Source organism: Falco rusticolus, chromosome 9 (assembly GCF_015220075.1).
Source record: "Falco rusticolus isolate bFalRus1 chromosome 9, bFalRus1.pri, whole genome shotgun sequence".
Taxonomy (NCBI): domain Eukaryota; kingdom Metazoa; phylum Chordata; class Aves; order Falconiformes; family Falconidae; genus Falco; species Falco rusticolus.
Window position 1 is genome coordinate 21902401 of NC_051195.1, and position 27089 is coordinate 21929489.

General features: G+C 38.7%; 1 protein-coding gene across 8 annotated transcripts in view; it reads left to right on the forward strand.

The window, feature by feature from the left end:
* The window catches only part of PCDH15 (protocadherin related 15), a 442830-nt gene that overhangs the window by 229659 nt on the left and 186082 nt on the right, over positions 1-27089 (forward strand). For all 8 annotated transcript variants that reach the window (XM_037400858.1, XM_037400859.1, XM_037400861.1 and 5 more), the window contains 2 exons: positions 15791-15997; positions 26437-26571. In XM_037400858.1, coding sequence (XP_037256755.1) covers positions 15791-15997; positions 26437-26571 — 342 coding nt within the window. The remainder of the gene's footprint in view (positions 1-15790; positions 15998-26436; positions 26572-27089) is intronic.

Here is a 27089-nt window from a genome sequence, read left to right on the forward strand (position 1 = left end):
TTCCTGAGACTGGCAGGCATCTCTGGAGATTGTCCAGTCCAGCTCCACTGCTTAGGTTGAAGGTGGGTTGGGTGTTGACTATTTCGAAGGCTGGAAACTCCACAGCCTTTCTGGGCAACCTGGTTCAGTGTTTGACTAGTCTCAGGTTAAAAGAATTTATTCTCAAGTTTAAATGCAGTAACTTGCATTTCAGTATTTTTTTTGCCCGGAACTGGTCCCAGCACTCCTGATGCATCTTGGCAATTCAAAGTAGCGCTCAACCCACTGATACTTTTCCTAATAAGGCACAAGTTTGCTGCAAGGGCATTTTGTTCAGTTCATCCTCCAGGACCCCCATGTCTGGTTCTGCTGCTTTCAAGCTGCCTGGCTCCTAATGTGTACTGGTGCCTAGAGTTATCTCTCTTCAGGTGCAGGGCCTGACATCTTCCTGTTTTTTGAACTTTGTGGGACTCCGATCTGCTCATTTCTGCAGCCTGTCAAGGCCCCTTTGAATGGCAGCACACTCATCTGACAAATTAGCCACTTCTCCCAGTTTTGCATCACCTGCAAACTTGCTAAGGGTGCACTTGGTCCTGTCAACTGGGTTGTTAATAAAGATGTTAAACAGTGTTGACACCACTATCGACCCCTAGATAGACCTCTCAAGTGCCCTTCAGCTGGGCTTCATGCTGTGGGACTGGAACAGTGCATACCCAGCAATTCAGCCAGTTTTAAATTCACCTCATTGTCCGTCTAGGTAGTCAATACTTCACCAGTTGGTTCATGAGATCATATGGAGACAGTGTCAAAAGCATTCTTCATGTCAAGATAAATAATATCCACTGTTCTCCCCGCAGCCACCAAGCCATTGATCTCACTCTAGAGGCTTATCAGGGTGGTCAGGCATGAATCATCCTACATAAACCCACACTGTCGACTCCCAACCTCCTCCTTGTCCTTCATGTTTGGAAACAGTTCCTGGAATTACTTGCTCCACCATGACCTTCCCTAGCATTGAGGTGAGGTTGACTGATGTGTAGTTCCCTGGATCTTCCTTCTTACCTTTCTTGCAGATAGAAGCAACATTTGTTTCCTTCTAGACCTCAGGAACCTCTCTAATTGCCACAAACCTTTCAAATATAGTACAGAGGGGTCTTGCAGTGGCATTGGCCAGCTCCCTTAGCAGGTGTGAGTGCATCCCATCAGGTCCACTGGATTCATGCATGTCCAGTTTTTTTCAGATATATCCCTGCAATGATCCTCTATCTTTCCTGCTGCAGACTTTTCTATGGGTCATAGGGATGGAGATTACTTAAGGCAGGTTTTACCTGTGGAGACTGAGAAGATGATGACATTGAGTATGGCAGCCTTTTCCATGTCTCCTGTCACCCTGTCCCACCCAACAGCAGGCCTACATTTTCCCTAGTCTTCCTTTTGCTGCTGCTGAACCTTTAGCAGCCTTTCCTCTTGCCATTCAGTTCCAGGTGGGCTTTGGCTTTTCTAAACCTGCATGTTAACCCTAACCTGCATATCCAGGCAGTGTTTCTATAGTCCTCCAGTGTCACCTGTCCCTGGTCCTAGTTCTTGCAAGCTTCCTTTTTTTAACGTTTGAGTTTTCTCAGGAGCTTCTTGCTCATTCACCCAGGTGTGCTGCCAACGTTCCTTGATTTCCTGTTTGTCAAGATGGACCACTTTTGGACTTGGAGAAGTTGATTTTTGAAGGTCAGCCAGTTTTCCTGCACCCTGCTTCTTTCCAAAGCTATACTCAGAGTGATCCTGCCCAGCAGATCCCTGAGTTAGGCTGGTGTCTGCTCCTATGATGTGTGCATTAGTATACAGACACATCTGGGGTGTCATATGATCACGTTGACTTCCCAGAAAGACTATGAGTGCCTTACCTATCATGCTGACCTTTCAGCATTCACTTATTTTTGTGCATATGGAGGTGGTCCCCCTTCAGCCCTGCTTTAATGATTATGGGGTCCCTTCTGCTCATACCACCCTGCAGGCTTTGGTGGCCAGCCTGGGTCCAGCTATTTCCTTGCTTGGTTGTCGGTTGTCATCTCCTTGCCAGGCTGATTAGCTGATTGGCATAGATGCTGTTGCCCCACCCTCACTATTCTGGTAGTAAAGATGAGGACTGACTGTAGAATTGCGGAAGGATTTTGCAAGACCAAATGAGATGGTGATAAAATGGCTGATAAAATTAGGCATAGCTTAAAACTAAAGTGAAACAAGTCAGAAAAGATCATCCTAGACCTTTATGCAAAACTGTGAGTTCTGGCTTGACTTGGGAATGAGATCTTGGCATTGTAACTGATCACTGAGTGTGAAGGTTGGCTCAGTGATCTGTGGCTGTCAAAAAAAAAAAAAGCAGATTGAATGTTAGAAATCATTAGGAAAAGTAGGAAAAGTAGAGAACAGAACAGAGAAAAATATCACCGCAGAACTGTACAGATCTAGGCTGTATATGTTTCTTGACCACAGTGCACAGTTTTTTTGTGTATCACAAAAAGGACAGAGCAGAACCAAAGCAGGTTCATATCAGGTGAGGCAGGAAGAAGATATGATAGACACTTGTAAAATACAGTGTCACAATTCTGAGAGTGAAGAGGAATCAATAGTTCAGTGTCTCCTGCGATGCAACGGGTAAGAGTTATCAAATGAAACAAGCAGGTGGCAAGTTTAAAACATTGAAAATAAGGTTGTTCTTCACCTAATGCATTGTGTGTGCTTTGACAAGCAGCAGTGTGGAGCTGTAAGTTGACGTGGGCTCAAGGGGAGGCAGGGCTGCCTTGATGAAGAAAAATCGACTGGTATAAAGAGAAATCCAGGAAAATCTGAGCTGGTTGAGTTCTTCTCTAGGCTTCTGTCTTTGGCCACAGCTGCAAGCATGATTTTGCACTGGATGGTTTATTGGTCTGATCTAGCACAATTCCTCTTATGATGTTCTTTTCTGATGTGTGTCAGAAGAACACAGTGCTAGCAGGAAATGAGATGTGCATCACTGAGACTCACTAGACTGGAAATTCTAGGACTGCAGTTACAGAAATGGTTCAAAGTCCATGTTTTTTGAGACTTAACAAGTCTTGAATTCATCTAACTTTTTTCATCACTTCAGAAACTTCGTATTTGCAGTGTTTGGTAGGTTTTTGTAATAATGTGACCCTTCAACTCCTCTCATCCTGTTTTGAGCTCTTGGCTCCATACATGTTGACCTGTGTTTGTTCAGGGTAGCTCTAATTTTCATCTCTTCCAGCATATCTTAAAGAATATATCTTCTTTCATTTAAAAGGATTTGTACTTACTCTTTGCTCTTCTAAATTTTAAGATGGTGCAGATAGGGATTTCAGCACAAAGAGTAATGCCTCACTTGTTTAATTTAATCAATATGATGAAGACTTACTAGTTTGAAGTACATGTCTGGGCTGCAGTTGAGAACTTGGAGAAAACTTGACAGTGATGGCTGTTGAATAGGTCTCTAGAAGGTAACCTGTATTTTTAAAAGCTCGTGTTCCGAAGTATTGGTGTTTTCTCTCAAATTTTACTAGAGTAAAAAGTGGAAAATAAAATACAGACCACGTGACAAGCATGGTTTTCCAAAAATATTTTGCCCTTGTTCTGGAACTGCTTTGTCTTTGTCTCTCTTTTGAAATGCAACTGAAGATGGTCTCCTCTGATGTTCTTGCACAACAGTAGAGATGTATCAGCTACAATGGGAAACAAGGTGATTGCTGTGCCTCAAAATAGAACGTGAACTGAACAATGTGAGTGTTTTTGCACTCATGGTGACACATTAGAATGGAAGAAATGCAGTTTCATTAAATAGTTGCTCAATTCACTTCCTGACAATGATGAAATCTTCGAAAGAATTACTTCAGTTGAACTCCTGTGCATTTCCTGTAGATATTAAGTACAATAACTGTTTTTTAAATTGCCTTTTCAAATGTTCATCCCTTATGTGAACTCAGTCTTCAATTACTTCTCATGGTTTATCACTGTCACAAAAGTGTACCTAGTCCAAATAGTCTGGAAACTTCTGTTCTCTTTGCGATGGCCTTTTTTTCTCTTATGTGTAATACAGTGTTAAGGGTTTTGTAGAGTGAAAAATCTGAGCGCAGAGACAAGTTCTGTATTTGTGAATAAAGAGATGAAAGAAGAGATGCAGGAATCCCAAACCCTTTCTTGTACGTCAATAACATGTTGCTTCATAGCAGTCTTTCTCCAAAGTTACCACGTACATATTGAAAGTGGCAAGTTTTTCCCACGTTTAGCAGCATCTCAGTATGGTAAATGTTTTCCAGTATGGTAAATGTTTTCCTTGCCTTTAGAGCGTTGAAGATACACATTAGAAAGACCAGTGATTTTGAGTTAAGATTGACCCTAGATTATCTGTCATCACTCACAGAGCAATGAAAATAATAAAATCCATAAAGGGTAAGTTCTGTAATGTCTTTTATTTACAGAAATAAATGTATTTCCTTTTTTGCAGTATATAGACACTTTTTTCATTTAAAACATAAACATCCATCACTTAAAACTTGACATAATGCCTTCATAGCTGGCATTTGCTTTAACTGAAGGGAAGAAGTTTCGTTATTTGGAAAGGTTGGCAGCTGTAAGTATTACTGTTCACTGCACTACAGCATCATAAGCCTTACTGATACTAGAGTCACTCTTGATACATGAAGAACAAAAAGTATGTTTTGGGTTTGTTGGTTTTTTTAAGCATAGTGTCTAGACACATTATGTGCCAATTTTATTTCACTGCCACATCGCAAGCTTCACTGGCAGTAAAGTCAATTTTCTTCTGTGTTCTAAAGATAACTCTCTGCTTCTTGTTCTTAAGCCAATTTTTAATCCGTTTCAGTAGTTCTTTCCTTATGCAGTACTTTCTGACCTTGTAAATGAATCCAGAGTGTGATATACAATCCTAAAGCTTACCCTGGATCTGGATAAATTATGTCCCTAGATTCACCTTTATCTCTCAGTTCAGTTACGTGCTTAAAAGAAGCAACTTTGTCTAGATATGACCTTCCTTCTATGTATCTGTGCTGACTGTTCTTTTTTTTAAATTACTATATGTTTCCATCTTCTTCGCAGCTTGAAGTCAAGTTTCAGTTTGAGTGTCTGAAGTTCCTGAACTCTTTCCTTGTTCATGTATTAAATAGAAAATCTGAAGTGACTTGCCTGCAGTTCTCCAGTATTAATCTCCTTCAGTGAGCTATCAAATGTGTTTGCCAGAGGCTTTTCCTTACTTCTTTACTGTATCTCTTGAAATGCTAGGGTATAATCAATGGCAGGGGAACCAGAGAGGATTGTAGTGGTCTTTGGAAAGGAAAGGAGGGGAAGACAGGAAGCAATTATAGCAACTTAATTTGACATTTATGGTTTTTGCAGGGATGCCTGTGAAAAGGTAACTGGACTGAAAAAATGACGTAACTTACAGGATACACAAAGATGGCTGTCAGCTGGGCAGTGGCTGTCTTTGGTATCTAGAAGAGAGCCTCTACTACCCTGCTAGGGGTTTGTTCAGTCTTGTGTAGGCTGATATTTTCTGGTGGTGAAGTTTAGTGTGATTCTTTTTACAACATGCTTAAGTGGATGCATCAACTGTAAAACCAGCATTAACTTCCCATAGCAGAACAACATGCTTGTTTATCTTTCATAAAACCCAAAGGTCAACTTTTAGATATATTGTGGATCATCTTTAAATAGCATTCTATTTCTTATTTGCTTTATGTGAACATTTAAATATCTAGGATGCAGCAGCAATATATTTTTTTTTTTTGCATGGGATTGTATACATGATGGTGCAGATCTTTTCCAAGCCTTATCTCACTCTTAAGCTAAAAAATTGTGTTGGGGTGGTAGGTGTTGTTATTAGTGAATTGGATGAAATAAAAGACATAGTATTATTCCATGTGATTGTTTCCAAGTAGCCATGATTTTTGGATGTTATAAAAAAAAAATATCGCTCTAGCCATAGAACAAAAATTTAAAGTTACATTCATCCTTCAAGGAAATTTTTTGTCTATTTATATATAATTAATGAGTGATAACAAAAGTAAGTTCAAGTAAATTATTGTGACTTACTGCATTTCACATACTGTGTCCTGCAGGGAAAATGCAATAATTTGATCACATTTTAAAAAACGGTATCCAGAAAGTAACCTGATTATATGTATATGTTAAACCTGGTATAGGTATAACAGGTTTAGGCTACAGAAGCACAAGGAGAACAATGTCTAAAATCTGTTTTGTTGAATAAAAGTATTAAGTTGCTCTGGGAAGTAAGGGGATTGTGATAGCACAGGGAAAAATACTTTAGGACCTAGCTGCAATTTGAAAAAACCTTGGTTTTGAAGAAGACTAGTCACACTAATTTCAGCAAACATTTGGTCAAGTAGTGCATGAAAAAGTTGAATTTTATGGACCAATTGGTTGCATGGGTTCTAAGAAAAGTTCTTAGGGCTGATACTGGTGTGAACAAGCCTTATTTTTACCACTAGTCTTTATTCTTTTAGTTTTGTGCTTTATTTTAGGCTTAAGTTGTTATTGGCCCATTTTTTAGATGGTGATAACTAACCTTCATTTTCTTGGGGGTCAGGAGGTCTGTGTTAAGTTGTATTGTTATTTTAGACATTATTTCCAGTCTTTTCATCATTGTGGTAAACAGAACATGTCTATTTTAACTAGATCAGAGAGGCAATATAGGAATTGTAAAGATTTCCAGAAACGTGCTGTTATATGTGTGTCTGCATGTGCCAGTTTTACCTGCAAACCAAGAAAAACAGAGAGCAACAGAGAAATATGGGACTACTTAGTGCTGCTGCTTAGGATATGCTTGTATTCCATTTTGCCAGTGTGGTGTTTTTTTCCCAGATCTAAACATCATGTATGTGTGCATGTGCTAGAGCGGGCATTTTCAGGAGGGAGTTTGAGACTTTCAGGCCTGATAAAGGTTGCATGCAAAAGGAAGAAGAAAATTTTCTGAACCTGAGTTTCTTGAAGCTTGAGTTTTGCATCAAGGGAGGAATGGTCCTTGTGAGGAAATATTTAAAGCGGCAAAGATGAGAACCCAGTCTGCCCCGAGGAGTGTTTCTATATTTTCTCAAATAGCTATTTAACTTAGACATCATTTCACCCAGAAGTATAACTGAAATGCAAGCCTTTATAAGTCAGTTTGCTTTCTTTAAGGGAGATATGTCAAGGTAACTTTACATGAAATTTCATTCCAACAGGATTTCTTGTACAATTCATTCACTTTTTCCTTCCACCCTACAGAAATCTCACCCCTTCTGAGTGCTAGGTGATGGGCAAATGTTATCTTGTATTGACCAGATGAGATCTTTTGGAGGAGGGGTGAGCAAGTAACTCATGTTCATCACGGCTGCTGTTGCAATACTTGAAAGGTCTCTGCAGTTTCTTCTCAGGTTAGTTGCTGCTACAGTTGCAGAATGTGTGAAATGGTGCTGTTAAATAGCTAACAAAGAAATATGCTTCCAGTGTGAGCCCCTTCCCTCAGACCCCTCCTGCATTTTACCAGGAGTGGTTCACACTGGGCAGCTGCCTGCAGCACCATTCATCAGCACCATGCTTCTGACTGAGCCTGCAGATCTGTTGCCTCTGGAGGAAACATTCACCTGCCTTTGCTTTCCTGAAGCCTCTGAGACCTTCTTGGAGATCAGTTTGCAGGTCTCCCTTCTACTCTTCCACACTGTATGTATATGTAGCTTGTCACCAGAAGGAGAAAAAAGTTACTTATGTCCCAACTGTTATTGAGATGTGAAGTTTGTGTTTATCCCTATGCACCGCTCTCCCCTCAGCTCCACTTGCTTATCCTTCTGTTGGGATTGGAGGGTGGAGAGAAGGAAGCCTGGTTTTCTTTTACATTGATGTTGAAACTGCCGGTGAAGAGCAGGCATGAAACATGCCCGTTACCCGTGCTGATACTGCCCAAAATGTACCAGCTAATGGTGCTTGCAGGTTTGTACCTTGCAATTTTTATTGTAAAACAGTGTGTTATGAGGAAATACAGTTGCAGGGAAGTAACGTGCTTTCTCTGGGGCCATATTAGGTCTGGATGAGGGATAAAGGTTGGCTTGCTCAGTGGAGCACTTTTCTGCATGTTTTGAAGCATGTGAAAGGCATGACATTAAGAAAAAATCCCCAGGCATCCTGGAATCCAGACTCTGTTGGTGCTAAGCAGCAGCTGAGCAGGAGTCTGAGAGCTAGAGCTTCGGGTTTAGGCCCCTGTATTTAACCTACATTTGGCTTTGTACTCAGAAGTTACTCTTGTGGATCTGCCTCATAGCCTTTCCTCTTTATCAGCTATATGGAGTTAAGATGCCTGTATGAGTACTGAAGTCATGAAGAACAGAAAAGAAAACCAGACTATTTCATTGTAGGACTGACAGCAAATCTAATAGCATCTTACTGTAACCTTAAGGATGTGAAAGTAAAATTGTGCTGCCTTCCATGTAGCAACCAGGTTTTTTAAGAATCTGTTCATGCAGCCAAGTCTGTTATTGCACTATAGGCAAGTTTCCTGTATGCAGCAGTGATCAGATGTCAAGTATTTGTTAACCTCAACATTATGGTAGGCATAGTTGGCAAAGTCTGACAGAAATCCAGTTTAAAGAATCTTGAAGTGAATTTTTTGAGTTAAGATATTCTGAATTTGATGTACTCCCCCAGTAACTACACTGGATGCTGAGAAAGACATTTAAAGTGTAATGGGCAGAGCCTGGGAACAGACAGGGTAGTATTTGTACGGCACTATTTCTGTCTTTGTAGGTAGGCTTTGAATGCATGATGGAAAGGATGGTGCTGAGATAAGTTTTAGCTGTGTTGGAAGAGGTGGCAGCCATCTTCCCAGGAGGTCAAAGCTGTGAATTAACACTGCTCAGAAATGACCCACTGTGTTACTTGAAGCCAGCAGCTGGAGAGGATGCAGGCATAGAAGCAAGGAGCTGGTGAAGTAAAACAGGATCCGAGTTGGAAAGAGGAAGCGTGTCTTCTGTATGGCAGGTTAGATAAAGTTGTGCAGTAGATGTCTGGCTGCTCTGCTGAATACTTGAACCATAACCACCAGGGTTGTTAGGAATTGTTGGGGATTTTGTTGGGGTTTGGTTGGTTTGGTTTGGTTGGGGTTTGTGGTTTGCTGTGTGGTTTGGTTTTTTTTTTTTTTTTTTGGTGTTTTTGTTGTTGTTGGCTGTTTGTTGTTGTTTTGGGGTGGTTTTTTTTCTTTTTATTTCTAATCAGCTTATTAAAATTCACAGAGGAGATCAACTCTGAAGTTCTGTGGAGAAGCAGCAGCATGGAAGTGTCTTAGATAAACTGCAGACTGTTTGGTTTTCTTGCATCTTAGGTCAGATTTTCTGGACTAAGTGTTCCTGAAGTATTATACGAGGGCACAGTTGTAAAGCTGCATTCTGTGAACCCATGGAGAAGTAGGAACCCTGAGTTTAAGCAAAGGTGCCTATGTTTTGCTCTCTTTTAGATGTTACTGCTTTGCGCAGTGGGAGAAGACATTGTGAACCTGGGATGTGTGGGAAGAAGGCAGGTGCTTCCAGCTCTGAATAATGCTGATAGCCTGCTAAGTGTCTTTGTCCACAGCATTTCTTGGCAGCTGTAACCCCCTAGACTGTCCAGGCATCCCCACCATAGGTCTGTCCAGCTCTCCTGTGCTTTGCCCTCCTCCGGTACCAATAAGCACAGGGAGCAGAGATGGTGCAACAGGAGCAACAGAGAGTCTTGGCTATGTATCAGTGTTCATCTAGAGGTTCTTCTATTGTCAAAGGTTAGTTTATCTCACCAAACAGATCCCTGCTAGCTCAACAGGAAAGAAAATTCCATTAATTTGTGTTTTTTCCTGAAGATTCAGGGAGTCTTAGCAAATTGCTTTCATTTCTCCTTTCTCTTGGGGAGCTGTTTGTCTAATGCTTTGAATAAGTGAACTTCATGTTGTTTCTGTATAAAACATTTCTTCTAGTTGGTCACCCAGTCAGTGGCTCTTCACTCCTCGTACAATATCTCTGGTGAGATTGGTTTTGTGCCATTTTTAGTCATCTTCCATAAGGATAAAATTATGTGTTGGCAGCTACAAATAGAAGCTTTCTGCAAACTGCATGCAAATGTTAAACACTGCACTTAAACTGCTCAGGCAGCACATTACATACTAAGTTTATCTAAACATCTTTGAGAATTTAACACTTTTCACATTATTTTGCCCATTTTTTTCCCATATGTGCTCTTTACTACTGAACTGAAGCAGTAGTTGACAAACTATAATTCTGTGTTCTGTGTGTCTTGGGGGGTGGTATGACAGTAGCTGCTGTTCTCTCATAGGTAGTATTGGTAACAATGTGATAATCTAAAGTCTTCATCGCCATGTGTGTTGCTCTGATGAAAGCTTCATTGCACGCTTGTTCTTTTCCACTCTGTTAGTGCCTCCTTACGATTGTATATCTTCAATGTAAAACATCTAGCCAGCTTTATCGCAGACTTCTCTTTTCACTGAAGGAACTGTGGAGTCCATTGAAGTTCATGTAATATCCTTGGGTTTGTCTGAAAGACTACTCATTGTTTTGACAGCAAAGCATCTTCTTTTGGAGACTAGAACTGGGATGCTTTGTGTCTTAAATACCAGTGGCTTGCTTTCTGAATGAAATGTAAACAGTCTAATCATTGTGCTTCAAAATACTTGTTAGGAAGCAGAGATGCCTAACCTGTAGCCAGCCAGCCCAAGCAACCATTTAACAGGCCAGTATGAGGAAAAACTGTTTTCATGAACAACATTGGATGTCTGGAAGAACTTACATGATATATAACTTAATCTCTTGAAAAACACCTCAAAAAAAAAATCCAAAACCACCCCCCCCCCCCAATCAAAACTAAACAAAACCCACCACCACCCAAGGAAAAAAAAAACAATCCAAACCAAAAAAACCCAAGATAAACTTAAGAAATCAGGGAAATGCAGCAAAAATTGACATTATTGTAGGTATTGTATATTTTTGGAGAATTATGAAGGGTATGCACAGAACTGCCGCTAGCCAAGCATTGCTTCTGAGGTTATGTTTATATAGCATATGAAAATAAATCAATTTTTCATATTTTATATGAAATTATTTTTATCAATCAAAAGAAAAAAGTGGCTGTTAGAGAAAATGATGTCTTAAAAAAATATTGTTTGAAAATGAATATTTGTAACTAGCATCTTACTAATGCCTTCTTAAGTTCTTCATTTGCTTTGCTGGACCTATCATTATGTGTAAAGGCCAAAATGAAAAAGAACAGTTATTTGTATTTTCCAATGGCTTAAAATGGACTGAAAGAGGTTTGTAAGGAAATACACAATTTGTTCCAGCATTCAGGTAAATCTTTTCAAAGAGAGGAATAGCATATATCTTTGTTCTTATGAATATTAGAGCTGGATTTTTTTTTTAACATGTAACTGTGTACTCGAAGGATCAGAAAATAGGTACTTCTCTACAGAGATTGTGTTTTATCCTTTGTTTTAGTCAGAACAGTTTCAATGTAAAGTGATAGTACTAGTCTGTAAAACTGATTACAAGTGAGTTTTAATGACAATCCCACAAGTAGGTAGGTTGAATTAGAAAACAGAAATATTACAAATCTACTAAAAAAGCATTACAGGAAGGTACACTGAGAGTTGGTTAGATTTATTTTTTAAAACACTTTGTCTTACAAGAAGTTTTTTGCTTCACTTTTGTCTGCTATTGTAAAAGGTGATTCTTTTTGAGTAGGAAATAAGGTCAGATGCAAAGGGCTCAGACACTTCTGTACCCAATTCTGCCTGGCCCTTGAAGAGGAATTTGGGGTCCTGAGTTTGGCACTGGGGTTTGCTGTTTGGTGCTGGTGAACATCTGGGTGAGTAGGACAGCAGAGTGAGTGCATCCATACCTGTTTCACCTCCTGTGCCTGAGCACTGAATCCCAAGATCTGAGCTCTGATGCTCTGGAGATTTCCAGTCCTACCCTGATACATTGGTTTCTGGATTAGTTCTGGAAAGGAGGCACTTCCATTAGTGGTTTTCAAAGCTTGATTTTTTTTCTCTAAATATAGGTGTCTTTGGAAACAAAACTTAATTAAAAGGCAAAAGCGGCAAGCTGGATGTGGTGGTTTTCACATGGTAGCCTTGCAGTTGAGCACTTGCTAATGAAGTGAATGAGCGAAGTTAAGTTGTGCCCTGGTGCAGCACTGACGCTGTGTCCTGGTGCTGCAAGAAACACTTTTAGCTGGCAACAAGCACTTGGGAACTGACTGTGACTTTTTGAAGAATGGCTGCCGAAGTCTGTCCAATTCCAGTTCCCAAATGTTAAAGTTACCTATTCTGATCAGTGTACCCAACCTGGTGAACAAACAGAAAAGCACCTGCAAAGCTGAGGTGATTTTGAGTTAAGTGCCTGCTGAGGACCTTTTACATTTTTAGTCTCCAAAAACTGAAATTTTAAGTCCAATCTTAGGAACACACATCCTTCTTTGTATTTGAGCATATGTAATTTAGAGCACTGTCTTTTCCTTCAGAAAGACACTGCATACTCTGTTGATGATTTAGAAAACAGCCTTCATAGATGAGTATTGCTTCGTCTAACCCAGGATGGGGTCTGTGCCCAGTTATGCTTTAAAGCAAGGCCATTATTGTGGCAGTTCAAGCTGTTAAGATGATTGGGGCCCTCAGTTATTTGTGTTTTCCTTTTTTTAGAATTTCTTCATAGCAGTGGCAAGGAACATCAAGGTTTGTTATAAAGCAACTTGTAGCAGTTGTGTGTAAACTTTTTACTGTGAAGAGGCCTGTTTTTCTTGATATGGAACAGAGTATTTAATGATGCTCGGCCATAGACCTACTTATAAAATAGAACCAGATCAGTATGTACTTGCTGCTCATAGAGCAGATTTTTTGTCTGAGATATTTTATTTTTCCTGCTTTCAGTATATTAACTTAGGCAAAAACTCCCTTTATCAGGATGTTTTTGAAGTTTCATCCTACTGGGTCAGTAGCCAGAGTGCTTCCAAGTATTTTTGGTGATGTTAGTTTTTACATGTGAAGTTTACTTTCATTCACTGGAACAACTTCAAAATAAATCTCACTTCTGTAAATTATATTCAGCATTTGGGAGTCACTTATCCAGTCTCCAGTACAATTGCCAGCTACCTACTATATTGGATTTGAAATACATTCCTCTTACCTTTTGCAGGACCAGGATTACCCCACAGATGTTTGAGTGCTGCTCTATTGAATCGAATTCAGTGCAGCTGGAAGGTTTCTAAGTAAATTCTAGTAAAACCGATTTGTGTGATTCTCTTACAGTGACCAGTGTGAACGCAGACCTCTTCAGGTTATGCAAATATCTTTAAAGATTCTTGAGATAACCCAGAAGCATCAGTCTCCTTGGGTAGACTGGAGACTGGTCTACTATTTTCCGATTTTATGTTTTATTTGAATATGAGTAATTGAGGCTGGCTTAAAAAAAAGGGATTCATACTTAATATGATAGTAATTGTTTGAGGCAATTATGGCTTTGATCACTGGTAGTATCCTGTATCCTAGAAGAAGCACGTAAGAACAGCAGTAGATAAATATGTTGCCTCCTGCAACCTGGTTGCTGGAATCTTAATGTGCCAGTGAATTGAATGGCAGAACTCCCAATTTCATCGAGAGAGTTTTGTCTCATTAACAAAAGTTGATCTCCTAGGAAAAGCCTTGTTATTTTCAGATACTAACGCCTGCTTAGATAAATCCACTTGAAAGATCTGACCTTCCTCTCATTAGTCAGAAGATAGCCATGTACACACAGATGGGTTGATGGTTGCTTTTAAATCTGCTCCAGTACCACTGTTGCCCATTCCTTGGCCAATAGTAATCCTGATATATTTTAAAGAGGAAAACACATTTTTGCTAAGAACTGAGTGTTTTGAATGAATTTATTATGAATTACTAAAGATGTCACCTATTTGGAACAAAATAAAAATTTTGATGTTTTATATGTCTTTCTACTTGAAATGGCAGGTTTTGTCATCAACAGCATACTATTGTTGCTTGGTAAACAAAGTGAAGTTTTATATAGAATTAACATTTTGCAGATAAAAAAGAATGTGTCTAAAGAAGAATTTAAAAATAACTAATTGATGAAATCAAGTGGTGTGTTTCCAGAAGAAGACTCCTCAGATGTTGGATTTGAAAAATGAGGAATTATCTGTTTTGAAATGGGGGAAATACCAGAATGAAAATAAAATCTCTGCAAAAAAAGTACTGTTAACAACAATAATTTAGGTACTGTTCTCTCTCTTCTGAAATATTTTTACATCTGAATAGTTTATTGCACAATACACTTGCCATGTCTGCAGAAAGGTAATAGCGCACTACTGTTACAGTCCTGGGGTGTGTGCTTACAGCTTTTGGCAATCAAGCCATAGGAGATTGTCTTACAGTACCCTATTATTGCCTTGATACAGGGACATGTACAGGACTATAATTAAAATTGGTTGCTCTTTATAAGTTAAAGAGAAAAATTACTTATCTTCTACTTCCCTTGTTTATTTACTTTAATTAGTCATAGATAGCAAGGTTAAAAAAAAAGCAACATCATACATTTATCTTGGATTAGCACACTGGAATGGACAATTAGTACTTTTAGAAACTTTGAAAATGAAAATAAATGAGATGAAACTGTATTGGTGAGTAAATCGTGGTAGGTGAGTGTTGTGATTTAATCCCAGCCAGCAACTAAGTACCATGCGTCCACTTGTGTGCACAAACCCCCCACCCCCAGTGGAACAGGGAGGAAAGCTGAAAATAGGTGAAACCTGTGGGTTGAGATAAAAACAGTTTAATAATTGAAATACAGTGAAATCTAGTACTACTACTAATAGTATTAATAATAATTGTAATGAAAAGGGAGATGACAAAAAGAGAAAGAGAAATAAAACTCAAGGGGGAGGGGGGGAATCCCACCGCAAAAACCCCGTGATGCACAATAATTGCTTACCATCTGCTGACCAATGCCTATCCCTGAGCAGCAGTCAGCCCCTCCCAGCTGACTTCCACCAGTTTATATACTCAGCATGATGTCCCATGGTATGGAATTTCCCTTTGGTTAGTTTGGGTCAGCTGTCCTGGCTGTGTCCCCTCACAACTTCTTGTGCCCCTCCAGCCTTCTTGCTGGCAGAGCCTGAGAACCTGAGAAGTCCTTGACTTTGTATAAACATTGCCTAGCAACAACTAAATCATCAGTGTTTTATCAACATTGTTCTCATACTGAAAACCAAAATTAAAACCCCACTCATCTAGCACTAGAAAGATGGAATTTGGGGGAGAGGGAGAACAAGTCATATCCAGGGCAATATGCTCTTCCAGTAATCTGTAGCAAATACCATGTGTCCACATGTACTGTCATCTTTTGATTTTAACTCGCTGGTGGTGTGGGTGTAGGTTCTGTTGTAGAATTAGCAATTTCCAGCTTGCTTTCATCCTTTGAAGATTTTCTAAAACTCTTGATACTGACAGTTTAAGGAACAGTGTTATTGCATATGTGCTGTATAGCTTTGAGTTTTATTGTGAATATTTAAAAGGTTATTCTGATGGAAAATCGTTTGTTCTTCTAGCTGATTTTGTTTGGTATTTCTTTTTTTCATGGTGCTAAGTTTTATAGTAGGGTGATCCATACAATGTTATTGATTTTTATAACTGGATTGTAATTCTTAAATATAACCCAAGACCAGTTAGTAACTTTTCATAGTTTTACTTGGCTGAGAGCCTTTGACAAATCATGTGGGTTTTTAGGCTGAACAAGACAATGGCCATCCTCTTCCTGCCTTTGCCAATCTGCACGTTGAGGTCCTTGATGAGAACAATCAGAAGCCTTACTTCACAAGATCTACGTATGACGGCTTTATTCTTGAATCCTCCCCAGTGGGAACGACCATCAGTGATAACCAGAATCTGACTTCTCCACTACAAATCGTAGTGTTGGACAACGATGTGGAGGAGGTATGTTTCATTCCTTTGTAGTGTCATATTGATATTCACGGTTTTATTATTTTCAGTTCTTTTTTTCATTTACTAGAGCCAAAACCATTTTGATGAATAAATCAAATTAATATCGTTGCTATGGTTTCTTTTTCGGTTTTGTTCTGAGTTCAAATAGATTTAAAAGTGTGTCTGAACTGAAAAACTAATCTGTATTTTATTCAGCTCTCCTTAAGATTGTGTTCTGATAGAGTTTATGAATGTTTAGTGCAAAGAGGAAAATAATTTCATTTTGTGAGAAGGATGAATCTGCCACACAGTGTGGGGAAATAGGAGAGATAAGCTCAAAGGGGAAGGAAGTAGTAGTTTGAACAAACCAGAAAGATGAATGGGAGGGCAGGAAACCGAAAGTTCAATCCAGTCTTTGCTCTGCCTAGATTTTGATACTAACATTACTCATAGTAAAAACCGGGCATCTTCAAAAGTATAGTAACCAAGTAGTAACGATACCTTGTCTCTAGGACAAATGTTGTGTTCTCACCGTGGCTGTTGCCATTATGTGGGTTTTGGTAGTGTTCTTTTTCCTCTAATTACTGTTGTCTCTCCAGTTTTCCCCTTTGTTCTTTTTTTGTTTCTGTTCTCTTGTTAACGTCAGATAAGTAAGGAAAGCTAAGTTGTAGGCATAGGTTTTGTAATGATATTTATAGTAAATGCAAATACTGTGTGGTAGAGTTCTTAACCTGATAGTCTAAAAACAATCTTCTGTTTTTGACAGTTTCACTTTTGACATAGACAAAGTGATTATTTCTGAGACACACGGGAGGCTATTGTCACTGAAAGGTGCTTTCTACATCACTGTCTGTATTAGAGTGATTTATTGTCCTGAGAAGCTGTTTAAAGCCCTAACTCATGTAGAATATCTCCTTCCTATCTATTAAAATATCTCGGTCAATTTACGGGCATTCATAAAAATTGTTTGAAAGGCAAGTGCAAATGACTGTTGGATCTGCCTTTCTTAGAGGCTGGATAAAAGGTACGGAATAAGTGCATGTGGCAGTCATCAGTAGGTGTTGCTGATGATTTGTATTACTTGTGAAATACTCTTGTTCAGCATTGCTTTTATTAAACAGCAAAGCAGTTTTCCTGTTTGATAAAATTAATGCAATCTTGTAGGTTGCTTAATATAGAAATAAGAAAGGTGTGCAGGCATCAGGTATGGGTTTATATTTACAGTACATTGATTGTGTTGTATAAAACCCGTTCATCTAAAGTGGTCCAGAACACAAAAGAAAAACAATCTTGTGAGTTAGTGTCCATAGTTCTAAATCCTTTTTAAGCTACTAATTTGAGAGATTTTCTTGGAATGCTGCTTGTAGTTCTGTGATCCTTCTGCATATTAAACAAAAAACTGTGGGCATATTTTGAGATGTTTTTAGCCTAAGCAAGTTTCTGTCTGTTTTCTTTTATCCACACCTTCATGAAAGTAGTACTAAACCCCTTTGGTTCAAATATGCCTTGGTGCATATCTGTTACAAAAATCTGGAATTTTAGGGCACTATTTATGACCACCCTATGACACACAGGACTGCATATTAACTTTACAGAAATGCACAGAGAGGCTATTCATCATCTGAAGAGTGGAAGACTGAAACCGAGCAAGTCTTGTCTTTGAGACTGGTAGACTTACATGTTAGAGAGGTATGATTTGAAACTCAGAATACATTTTTTGGCAAGCTGGAGAGCTTGCTAGGAACCATTTTTGCCTGGGTTGCTACACTGCCAGTCTGGGTGATTGACAGCTGTAAATAGTATAAAGATCTCACTGTTAATCCACAATGTGCTGCTGGTGTTTCTCTGTCTGCAAGTCCACCAGTGTTCCAGGGACTGAGATATTTGCCCTCAAGGTTTTGTAGCTGCAGTGACCTAGGAAAATCCTACTTTGCATACAAAGCCTGGAGTGGTAAAATAAATCACACAGCATGGCTGCTGCAGGAGGGGCTGAATCTGTTGTGCTTGAAATAATTCAGAGCAGCTGTTTTAATTAAAGAGAATTCAGTGTCCTAGTTCAGACACTTAAATTTATGTGGCAGTTTTCCATGCTGGTGTTTTTCTGGGAACTCTCTCCTCTTTCCTAGTAGATGATACTATTACACTAAAGAAACGACAGAAGGACTTTGAACTTCATTAACCTCCAGAGGTTTTTCAGGTGGTAGTTAATAGTGCACTAATTAACCTTTCTCTGGCAGTTGCACAACTCTACCCACAAGATGTCAACGGCAGATTTGATAATACAAGGTTCTTTGGTGTAACTACATGTTAGTTCATATACAAGACTGAAAATCAAGATTACTTTGAACTGTTAAATTCTGAATTTGGGCTGACTCTTCGGATGAATTATGTAACTCCCAGGTAATCAGTATAGTACATTGCATTTGTATACTCTCAAACTGCAAATGTTTAATTTCAAAATCTTCTGCATGGAAGAGTAATTTGTTCCTTTAATATAAACTACTTCATGAGATTTTTAATGTAATCCTGGTATTTATGCCACCTACCAGAAGTGCTTTCTGTTACTGATTTTGTCAGTACAAGTTCAATACTTCTGGTTTTGAAGGCTGCTCTCAAATTCATCACAAGCAATTTGACCATAGGTCTCCACATTTTATTGTTGTGTAGTGTATTGGCATGTTCCCATGAAGTTATCTCAATATTTGGATAATGAATAGGGCAGTTCATTAATACACTTGTGTTTGCCTGCAGTAGAAATTTCAACATAGACATGGCCCAAATAATAAAAAAAACTCTGTTTAATCTGCAGCGGGTATTTCAGTTGGGAGCACTAATATGATTTAAATAATCTGCATCCAAAGATGATGAAAAACACGTTTATCATCTTGAACACAGGCTGCTTTAGGCAGCTGATTAGAAGTTGTTACATATTTCTGTGTCTCATTGCAAATATACCTGACATTTCGTATCTACAGGAAATAACCATTCAAGGGCCCAAAAGTATTTCCTAGTGAAATTAACACTCGTTTGTTTTACATCATGGTTTTATTTTCATTGGATAATGAATAACAGGAGTGTGGTTAAAGTAGTGAAAATCTAGTATAGTCACATGACACAAAATGAGACAGAGCCAAAATTGAATTATTTTTGTTTATTATTGAAAAAGTGTAATATTTCAGTGTTGCATAATGGGTAACTGCCAAAGATTTCTAGACTGGGAAATGATGTGGCATAAAGACTTAATTTTGACACCCCATCCCCCACCCCCAAAGTGAGGACAAAATAATGAAGATCTCGGGCCCTGCTGGGATGTAGTACCATGTGCCAGGGGAGATGGGCTGTGGTGGAACCTGGCTAGTGGCCCTCATGTTCTGTGCTCCTTGTGCCAGGATGTCTCTGTACCTGCAAGGCCACTTTCCTTAGGTATGGGGGGATAAGGGCCAGCGGCACAGCCATATGTACTCATTACCAAGCCTGGGAGATACAGGGGGAGAGGAGGAGAGCTCTGTCTCAGCAACCTGAACAACTCAGAGAATCTGCTGCCAGATTCCGTGACTGTATCCATCTTCTCTCTTGCATGTTTTGTTCATGCTTAAGGCCAACCAGATCCGATTCGTCAGATACACCCGAGTTGATGCATTCTCTCTCTTTCCGGAATGCTGTAGACTTATCTCACAACGTACAGAGATCTACCTGCAGCCACAGAGATGATGATCAACCTTGCCCTAGGGTGGAAGTGCTCTGTGCAGTTTCCTGTTCCTTTGGCACCACCTGGCTCATGCCAGCACAGCTCTTTCCAATTCTATGAAATGATGGAGCTGTAACGTAGATTGAGGGAGCAGAGAATCAGATCTAACTGCCTGTGTGTTAATACATGTGTCAGCAGTTCATGTAGTGCTTATAACCTTTTATGGACATGTGACTGCCAGCAAAATAAGGCTGTAAGTGCTGCAGTTGCACATAACTTGCATGTAAAATGGCCAAGCAAACTAAAATGACAAGTACCTTGTCACTGGGACTGCATGGTAGCTCAGGGTGGGTTAGTAAGCACAAGTAATGCTTATTAACTTCTACAGGTCTTAATGTTCTCATGGCTTTGCTGTATCTTATTAATGTATTTAGTAAGTAGGGATTGATGATCCCTTGCACATGTTAGTTTCAATAGTGACACTGTCTAAATGTAATGTATTCAGTCTTCTAATTGACAAATCAGTTGAGATTGTATTTCATATTAAAGTAACTTTTTATCCTCAGATAAAGGCATGAAGAAAGTGGTCATCTGAACAGTGTGTCTTAAGAAAAAAAGAAAACATTCTAAATTTAAACCCTGTGAGAATTATAATAGAGTCCTGCTATAAACCTTCCAAAAATTAATTTATAGATGTGACATTGCAAACAGACCTTTAACTAGAGCAGCACTGCCAACTGCTGATATAATTAAGTGGTCTGTTTGAATGGCATAAATTAAATTAAGCCACATGTGTACCTTAAGACCAGAGTAAACCAAAGCTGAGATGAGAAATTTAAACAGTATGATCTGATAGCTGTTTACAGAAGGCTTCCCAAGCTCTTGAGTCCTTACTCTTTTGATTCCATGGGAGAGTACTAATATCTTCTACTCTGGTGGCTAGGGTTGGTGAGTTACACAGTAAGTGCCTTACTGCCTTGTATGCTAAATCTGTTGAATCTATCTTAAAAAAAGAGAGAAATAAACCCAAGGCTGTAAGTTCCTAGTTAAAAAGAAGCTAATCAGCATTCATATCCATTACATACTGCTCTACTACTAAGGTGTTTACTGATACCACATGCAGTGTCTTGATAAATAAACTCGGAGGAGTGTAAGGTAATTTGTGCATTGCTCATTAGAGCACAAAATTGATGTCATGTTTATAAGGTGTGCCAGCATGCGTTCAAAAGCATTTAATTTGTCCCAGCACACATTCAGAAAAGCATCTGTGCAGTAGCCCTGATGTTTCTGCAGGTGCCTACAGCCCAGCACAGCACCCCAGGGCAGTGGAGTGTGACACAGGTCAGTTACTACTATAGGTTGCTCTCTAGATCCTTTTCTACCAGACCAGTTTCTTGGTTTTATGCTTCCGTTGTCTATGAAGTTGAAGTCAAACTAAGTAGATGGTTACTCAGCATCTGTGTTACCAGAGGGCTAGTGGGAAATGTTAAAGAATGATTATTTTACATAAAGGCATCTCAGCAGCAGCCCAACAGGACAGAGCAAATATTGGATGAAATAACTCTTAAATGTAATTACAAATGCACGTTCTGGATTTTCAGTGATATATCCAGGTAAGGAAAAATAAGGATTTTCTTAACCAGAAGTACTGAAGCATTTTAAGTATTGAAGTATTTTTGTCTAGTATTTGCCTGATGGCTTATATCTTTCACTGTTGGAACTTGTTTTGCTGCCAGTACTCTCTTGACAGGAGAGTTCTCATAATACTGCTATCCCCATATAGCACTTCTTGACACTCTAATAGTTATATTATAGAATAATAATTCAGAAAATATTCTTCCCAAATGTAGCAGCCCATTAATATAATTATTAAAACAAATAAAAGGGAAAGGCAAAGCAAAAAGACTGCTTATCATTCTTTATAAATATAGGGTTTTTTTCATTTCTGAATCTTGCCACTTAAGAAGGAAAAATAAAAATCTTAACATTGAATCACTTCTGTAGCATTATATTTCTTCCTGTGTTTGTGTAGGATGAATATCTAATATTTTCTGCCTTCTGAGACTATTCTTTCTCTCTTTGAGTTCCTTGGAGTCCTCAATGAATTATTATATCTGCCCTGTTTTAAACAAATGCTATTGCTAATTGGTGGAAGCACTGAAGATGCTTTGGTTTCTTGCCCTGCCCCAGGAGTTGCTCATTTTTATAAGGAACAGAAGATGATCTTTTCAAAACTTTTCTGTCAGCTTTTCATTCAGGGAGGGGCATGGCTCTTTGCACCTAAACTTGAAAAAGTCTAAAACTTGTTGTAGCACTTTGACTTTTTAGTCATTGTTGTGCCTCAGCCCTTCTGTTGTGCAGGGACTGGAAAGGTTTTGGCGGTGATTGAAAGAAATTATTCATAGGGTGTCCTGGGCAAAGTCTTCTCAGACTGATTGACCTTCTTCAGTTTTTCATTGCTTGGAATTTAGGCTTAATTTGTTCTCCTCCTTGGGTTCTATTGATCTAAGTGGTTTTATGACTAAATCCATCACAAAGACTTCTCAGGAGGCTGTGCTTCAGGTTATTTTTCTGTTATCTAATGGTAACATTAAAGATGCAGGAAATTCACTCCAGAGTATGTGTGTTCCGTGTCTATTCCATGCAAGCTATTGTGAACCTGGAGGACCTTCTCATCAGACCCTGCAGAACTCATCTTGCACAAGTTAGAGAAAATCAGTGAGGTCAGTGCCAACACCATCTGATTGCAAACCCCTTGTCAGTGGGACTATTTCACTTGCTTCACCTCTGCAAGGCTGTGAATCTCAATTTTTTTCAATGAAATATGTTAGAAAAGATATTCTACTTTCACCCAGAAAGGAGGAGGGCAAATGCTGGAAACATCGCTTCAACAAAAAAAAAAACTCTCTTCAATGGGTGTTTCAGTTGTGATCATCCTATACACGAAGACTGTTGGAAAACTAAGATGTTTCAATAAATTCTTTGTTATTGCTACAAGTTTTTGGAGACAAGCTTGTGCTATCAGTTGGGAAGCCTAAGCACTTCTGATACTCTTGGAGCTTGTTCTGGCTACCCTGGAGAATTTAACAGACAAATACTTTCCCTTTAAAAACTCCTTGGGAATGTTGAAAAACATACAGAATATGTGTCATTGTCTGATCATTCTTGACAATACCATGTAGTTTTGGTTTAATCTAGTAAACTGCAGAAAAGTGTTTGCTTTAGGAAGAGCTTGTAAGCCCTTGTAGGAGGAAAGGAGCAGCAGAAATTTAATATCTGCACAGGCTTTCAAACTGTAGGGGACGTCTTCAGAGATTTTCAAGCAGAACAAATTCAGACCCAGGCTTTGCTTATTAAGAAGTGCACCTGAGCACTTTCTGGGTCTCATTTTATTGTGGTTTCATCTGTAACCAACTTTTCCCCAAATGTACTGCTTTTATCATGTCTGTCATTATCAGGTTTGCTTTTCTTTACCTGTATTCATTTTGTTTCATGTGTTTTTCTTTGTAGGTTGCACCAGGTGCCATTCCCGTAGGTATTGGGTATGATGTTTGCAAAATTGCTTTTGGTTTTAATAGTGTGCCTTACTTATTTCCCCCTGTCCTCCTTCATTTTTCTTTGCACTGCCAGTGTTTGAGACTGGGACTGTCACTTGGTTTGTGAAGCCTGCAAAGAGCCCTTTAAACACATTGGACCAAATTTGTTTCAGGCACAAAGTTGTACCGTGGTTATGTTGTGATTGCTTTATGTTCATTAAATAATTATATGTTTTTCTAGAAAGTGTTTTTTAATTGGAAAAGTACTATGAGTCAGTTTGAAGTATGTAAACCATATCAGGTTTGAACTGTGTGCTTGAAATGGTCTTGCAGGTTGCATGTATACTCTTGTGTGTGGATTCTGGTAGTTTTCTACTTAAAATTATATGCAAGACAATTTATCAGAGACAAACTAGTCTGCATGACCCAGTAATGTAGTCAGAAATCACAATGCTTAAGTCCAGGCCCCAAAATAGATTAATAGTTTAAAAAATTAAGGCAACAGAAACAGTGTTGTCAACATAGATGGATTGCTTCCCACAGTTTTATTCTCTTACATTATCTGCCACATAAAATATTCAGATAAGTCAAGCATACTTTCTTTCAGTGTAAATTGTGATAAAAGTATAAAGCACAACAATGCCAAGATTAAGGAAATAAACTGCTTTGTAGGTCTAACATGCGTAGAAGGCATAGATTGAAGTAAAGGCAGTTTAACTTACACATTAGGATAAAATTTCCAATGCGAGAGTAATTGAGGAATAGGATAAATTACTTAAGGAGTGTATGGGATCTTCTTCAATTTTTTTGTCAAGAACAAATAGGAAAAAAATACTGTTTCTTAGTGTTCAGAATATCATGACAAGCAAGAACTGTAACAGCTAACCAGGATTTTTGTAAATTAAATTTTTGTCTGACTTTGTAGTGTCTACAAAGTGAACAGTTATTGGCAATTACCTTCTGTAATTTTTCATGGGAAAAGAAAGAGATTTCCATTTGCATTGATAGCTTTAAAATTAATTTTAATTTTACTGGAAGCTGGCATAGTTGCAGCAAAGCATTAGGCAATAAGAAACCACTCATTTGAAACACTTTGATATTTCTTTCACGTAACTTTCAGCAACTGAAGATGTTTCTCATTTAAATAATGTAACCTTTGCCTTCCAAAATGTGTGCTTTAAAGTATTTTTAATTGCTAAAATAAGTTTCTCTTTCTCTTCATGTTGTACTAATCTGTCCTCATAGTTGTTCATTATGACACTTGGTGCATGTTAGAGATGGGTCAAGTGTTTATGCCTGCTGTACTGTAGGGATTACTGAACTTCCCAGTGGTCTGTTTTCTTTTTCTAATTATGTAGGCATGACAGTAATGACACTGTAAGAGTTAACCTTCTGGAAGCATTTTGGATTCAAGTTGAAAAAATGTTGAAAAAACATAAAGCTACTTTTTTGATAATTTGTTGAATTTAGCTATTTCTGACTGCATTGTGTGTCCTACCCTGTATGGGTCAGGTTCTGTAAAATTGTGTTGGAAAGAGCTGGTAAAAACACTTTCCAAGTTCAGCCACTGGACTTTCTGTTATGTTTTGTTCATGGTACTAGTCCTCTGATTCTTTATCTCCACATTATTTGGGACAGTTCAAAACAGTTTTTATAGGACTCGTCTCCCAGGCTTTTGTCCTTTGCCCGATCACATTAGCATTCCTCTTTTGTAACTTCGCCTCATGTAACAGAAATAACCTAAATAACTGATGACTGTGAGTAGCACATTAAGTCAGGTTATATTAACAAGATTACACACAAGGACATAGAAATGTTTGTTGGAATACTGTAGGCAATAAAAGGTAATGTAGTTTATTTTAAAATTTAACTGTAATGTAGAATGATCCTTGCAGTCTAATCAGTTTAATAGCTCAATTGCATCTTTAAAGAGATGGGGAAGATGTTGAGATATTTCATCCTGGTCATGAATCAAATTTTGTCATTTCAACAAGACAGACACCCCAGAACAATGCCTGAATTTGGGGGGATTTTCTGAACGCTCAGTGCATACAGAGCTGAAACACCTTTTTTGCCTGCTCTGTGCTGCCATCCAGTAAACTGCAGGGTAAGGACTATGGGTAGTAAATCCATTTTGCAACTTAGTATCCTTCTGATAAATTCACATTGGAAGGAACTAGCTTGAGGTTCTGGACTTTAATTAACTTGCTCTGTTCCCTGTGAGTACAGTAATAACTTCTGATTCTGTCCCTGGCAGAAATACTCCTTCCCCTTTCTGTTAGCAGAGATTCCGTTTGCCCCCCAATTAATTTCAGTCTTTTTCCCCAGAGAACATTTCATTTCTTCTTCCCTGTGCTCTTACAATCTGCCAAGCATGCTAGGAGAGAAGATGGAAACGGAAGGATGAGTTCCTGCGTGGTTGCTCAGGATGCCTGAGGCATTGCCCTGTCTTTATGTTGCCACGTGGTTTTGCACACACTGCAGCACCACTCTTGGTGCTCACCTAGTTGTACATGGAGCCAGCCAGACCTGAAATCTGTGTTTGCAGAAGGTTACCTAGGGAAAACATGAGTAACAAATTTACAATGCCTTGACTTGCCTTTTTTTTCCTCTTTACCCTAAATTTTACTTTCTATTGAAAATTACACCACAGTCCTTCACTATGGTTTTCACCTGATCAGCTGAGAGACTCATAATCCTGCATCAATATATTTTGTTCCTGTTTGAGACATAGAGAATCTCTGAACAGCATCTTCTTAGAGATCTACTTCAGCACATATGCTTATTTTTTCATAGCATCAACTCAGCTGTTTTATTGCTCCATTAATCAAGATAAGTTTTGTTTGTAATATGGTTGAAGGCAAAAGCTTGGATCTTGTTTCTTATATTGGTAAGTTATATTTGGCCAAAAAATATTGTTTTAATGAAGAAAAGCATCATTTAAAACTAGTAGATACACGGATTTGTTTACCCTTGGGTTTACTTGCTCTGTAGGTTGAAGTGTATTTGCAATACATTTTTCATCAAGAAGATTAGATTGTTAGATCAGCAGTGTTATTTTTTACTTTTTTTTTAACAGTTTTGTAGATTCAGTCACAGTATTTCTACTTTCTGCTTATGTAGGTTTCATCTAAAACAAGCGCTTGCATTAAGTAATGGGAAACTTAATGGTATATATGAATTTATAATAAAATGCTTTCTTTTTTTTTTTTAAATGTTGTTTAAAGACCAAGGATCCCCAGCTCCATCTCTTTCTGAATGATTACAATGCGTTTTTCACTGTGACTCAGAGTGGCATCACCCGCTACCTCACCCTGCTGCAGCCTGTTGACAGAGAAGTCCAGCAGCTTTACACTTTCTCGGTAAGCTGAAAGCATTTGAAGGCACATCAAGGTGTTGATCAGAGCAAGCGTTGAAAAATCATTAGTCATGACATTGTTATAGGTCATTAAAATGACACAGGAACAAAACAGTGAAGGATGAGCAGCAGCAGTACTGCAGGGGGGTGGGGCAGGGGGAGTTGATAATTGGGTAGTGTGCTCTTCCAAAATGCATGTCTTTGGTATGATAGCAACATTTTAGATCCCTCTACCAGCGTCATCTCCATGGTCCCACGCTTATATCCTTCTCAGCCTGACCCTTCTCTTTTGTACCCAGCTCAGCCTTTGAGGCTACCTTTGCCTTTTCTCAGCCCTTGAGCTAGGAACATGACACCTGTAATGGCCATTACACTTTATTTTCGTACAAAATAAAGAAGTAGGCTAACAGAAACAACAACCAGCAATATTTATTTAATAAAAAGAAGGAAAAAAAAAAGGTTAAGTGGACAAAATACTCCTTCAGGCATTTCCCAGTCTGTGAGTAAACAACAGCCCTAAAG